Source organism: Triplophysa rosa, unplaced genomic scaffold (assembly GCF_024868665.1).
Source record: "Triplophysa rosa unplaced genomic scaffold, Trosa_1v2 scaffold763, whole genome shotgun sequence".
Lineage (NCBI taxonomy): Eukaryota > Metazoa > Chordata > Actinopteri > Cypriniformes > Nemacheilidae > Triplophysa > Triplophysa rosa.
The window spans coordinates 1-2,971 of NW_026634777.1; the positions used below are offsets into that span (position 1 = coordinate 1).

The 2,971-nt window shown below is 36.9% G+C and overlaps 1 protein-coding gene across 2 annotated transcripts; it reads right to left on the reverse strand.

The window, feature by feature from the left end:
• Positions 1–8: 8 nt before the first annotated feature.
• On the reverse strand, positions 9–2,965 carry LOC130551181 (leucine-rich repeat flightless-interacting protein 2-like). Of its 2 annotated transcripts, none has more exons than XM_057328724.1 (5): positions 1,682–2,965; positions 1,476–1,590; positions 1,247–1,326; positions 1,045–1,149; positions 9–952 (listed from the first exon to the last, which is right to left on the reverse strand). In XM_057328724.1, the coding sequence occupies exons 2-5, from the start codon at positions 1,486–1,488 to the stop codon at positions 845–847; spliced, it is 306 nt and encodes a 101-aa protein (XP_057184707.1). In that variant the 5' UTR covers positions 1,489–1,590; positions 1,682–2,965; the 3' UTR covers positions 9–844. The 2 variants fall into 2 exon arrangements, with proteins under 2 accessions (XP_057184707.1, XP_057184708.1); XM_057328725.1 differs by having other exon boundaries at positions 1,667–2,965.
• Between the last annotated feature and the right edge of the window lie 6 nt (positions 2,966–2,971).

A 2,971-nucleotide genomic window follows, 5' to 3' on the forward strand; every position in this document is an offset into this window, starting at 1 on the left:
AATCGGTTAATAAAAATAAGAGATAACGGGAATCTACCTGATTGGTTTTAGAAAGGACCACCTTTCAGACATTTTACTATAACTGTAGACTGAAAACACTTGGTTTTTAGATGACTTGGAACATCTCACTTTGTTTGACTCGAGCAAATAAAGTTAACCCCTTGACACCCGGACCTTCTTTGTCTGAGAGATTTTTTGAACTACAAGACTGATATTTTTCCACAACACAGACAGCAGAAGTTAGCTGTGGGACATTAGTATCATTCCAAGAACTTTAGTTTACTAGATCTCTGTAATAAAGCCAGTGTTATTCAAACATTTATTGAAGTGAATTCAAAGTATTTCACACTCACACATACTCCTCTGGCTTGTCTTTGCAAAGCAACAATGCTCTATTCCTTAATTTCCTTTGGAAATCATCATAGTGCTGGACAACATTTTGTGATCTGCAGGGTTTAACAATTACAAACTCTTAGATTCTTCTTAAAACATTTTTTGTCAGTCTTCCGCATTAAGCATACATAAATTCAGTCATGTCAAAGCAACATTACAACAAGACAATTACTATTCTATAATGATTGTTTAGAACTACAGTTTGTGCTTTTTAATGAGGCACGTTCAGAATTCCTCTGTAACATTCAGAAAGTCTTGCCTGGGTTCGCAACCTCTACATTTGGAAGATTGGCACAGTTGAGGGATATATCGGGATTCTCTCTGCATTTGTTTATAGTCTTAATAACTTTGTGAAATGCAAGATGATGAGTGAGGTTAAACAGTGAGCTCTTTTTGAGGCTGTCAGCTGGGAAACAGACCATGAACAGATCATGGAGCAGATCTGAAACATCTAGGGTGTTGTTGCTGTTCCCCGAACAGCTTTTATCTTCTCCATTCTTTTGGAAAGGTGGCTGTTACTGGCCTCCAACTCTTCAATCTTGTCGAGTGCAGACCGTAGCTGTGAAATAATTTCAGCAAGCCATTTAAACTTCATATGCAAACACTTTACATTCTGAGTAAATTAGTCCTCATGTAGTTCTTCTTTTGTACCTCTCGCTGGAGTTTGCGTTTCTCAGCTTTGAGTTCATCTTCCACCTTTTCTGCATTTTCACATCCAGATTTGTACCGGGAGACCTGACCCTCAAGTCTTGTGACCTACAACATGAATTGGAATTTCTGGAATAGTTGAAATAACTATTTGAAATTTTAAAAGTAGATATTGTAAAAAAATGTAAGATATAAAAGAACTTGCATTTTGTTCCAGAGCCGTGATTTCTTGCTCTGATTTGACAATCTTAAATTTGAGGTCATTGATTTGCCTGCCGGCATCCCCTGAAAAAAGCAATAAATATCCATATTTAAACATCTGAGGCAGAGTTTATTTGTTTAGAACAAATGAAATCAAACCTATGTCTGTACATTTCAAAACACTGTATACAAGTGATTTTATATGACCCTGACTGAGCAGATAGTGTTCTTACTCTGTAAATCCATGTTGGAGTCGGCACCATTTTCCTGCACATCTCCATCTGGACTGGACGAGTCTTCACCATTCTTTGGTTTCTTCTTCTCGAGTTGATCTTTCAATCGCTTAACCTGAAAAAAAAAAACATGATATTTTTTATGATGGCACAAACTAATGCCAAAGGTTTAGGATGTGGAAATCAAGTACCTGTCAAAAACACACCTGCTCTATCAAGTTCTCCCTCTCATCAACCAGTTTTCGTAATCGAATTTCTGAAATGCAGTTCCAGATGTCAATTGGTTAATCATCAATATCGCACAAATATGACAGTACATGCACAATGGCTCACTTTTCTAACATTTTATTTAAACCGATATAAAATGTCATCTGCAATGGTAATTCACATTTTTATGCTGGTTAATTGAAACATGTTCCAAGGTTAGACAGTAAAGGATTTTCACATACCGGGATGGGAGGGGCCAGAGGCATGGAGGGGAGGAGTCAAGGCATGCAAATGTGAGGCCATCCTATGCTGGGATGTGAAGGACGAGGGTGGATATACATGCAGAAACTTCATGTGGTCAGTTTCAGAGGCCTTTACCTCATGCGGGTGTGTAACTTAGTGTTCAGCTCGAAGAACCAATAAATGTGTATTTCTACATGCAGTTTGCATTTGCTATGTATTTCATGTGTAAAAAGAAAAAAATCTGTGGTATTCTTGAAAAAAAAGGTTGGTGGTATATTAAAGCAATAAGCCCCAAGAAGCAGTGGGTTACTGAGGTATTTTATAAGGGCTTAGAACTCCGCTCAGCCAATCAGAATCAAGGACCAGAACTGACCGTTTTATAAATAACGATACAGTAAAACTACTGTCATTTATGAAAAATATAAGACATTTTAAGTGATTGAAATAAATGGTTACATTGCAAAGGACCTCCATCACAATTTAATAAAATGTATTCAGACAGCTGGTAACTATGACTAGGTATTCAAATATTTGTCAATAAAAATATTTAAAATAAAATTATATTTTATTAGATATTAATATTAAACATTAGGCATTTAATATAACATTTCGTCGCTGTCGGGCGGAAACCTCCTGTCCAAATTTGGTCAAATTCATATTTTTTCACAAATTGATGTTATTGGTCAGTCCCCATGTGGGTCTGTTATTTTTTACAAATTATTAACCAATCTAAAGTGTTGAAAATAGCTTGAGAGCAAATCTCTTAACTCCATTGGACACTTCAACTGTCTGAGAAGTCTCGTAACTCCACCTCTTCTTCACTCCACGGGAGCTTCTCGGCATTACGTCTCCTGATTGAAAGTTTTTTAGACAATAACGAGTGAAAATAGTTAGGTTAGATACATTTGAGTAGGTCTGTTTTGTTAAAAATCGATAGCTGTAATGCTTCGGTGCAGAAGGAAGCCCGTGAGCCACGAAGGTAAATTTGCGAGCAGATTCGGCTAATTTCCGCCTATTAGACAGCCTAGTCAGCTCATCGTTTTTTG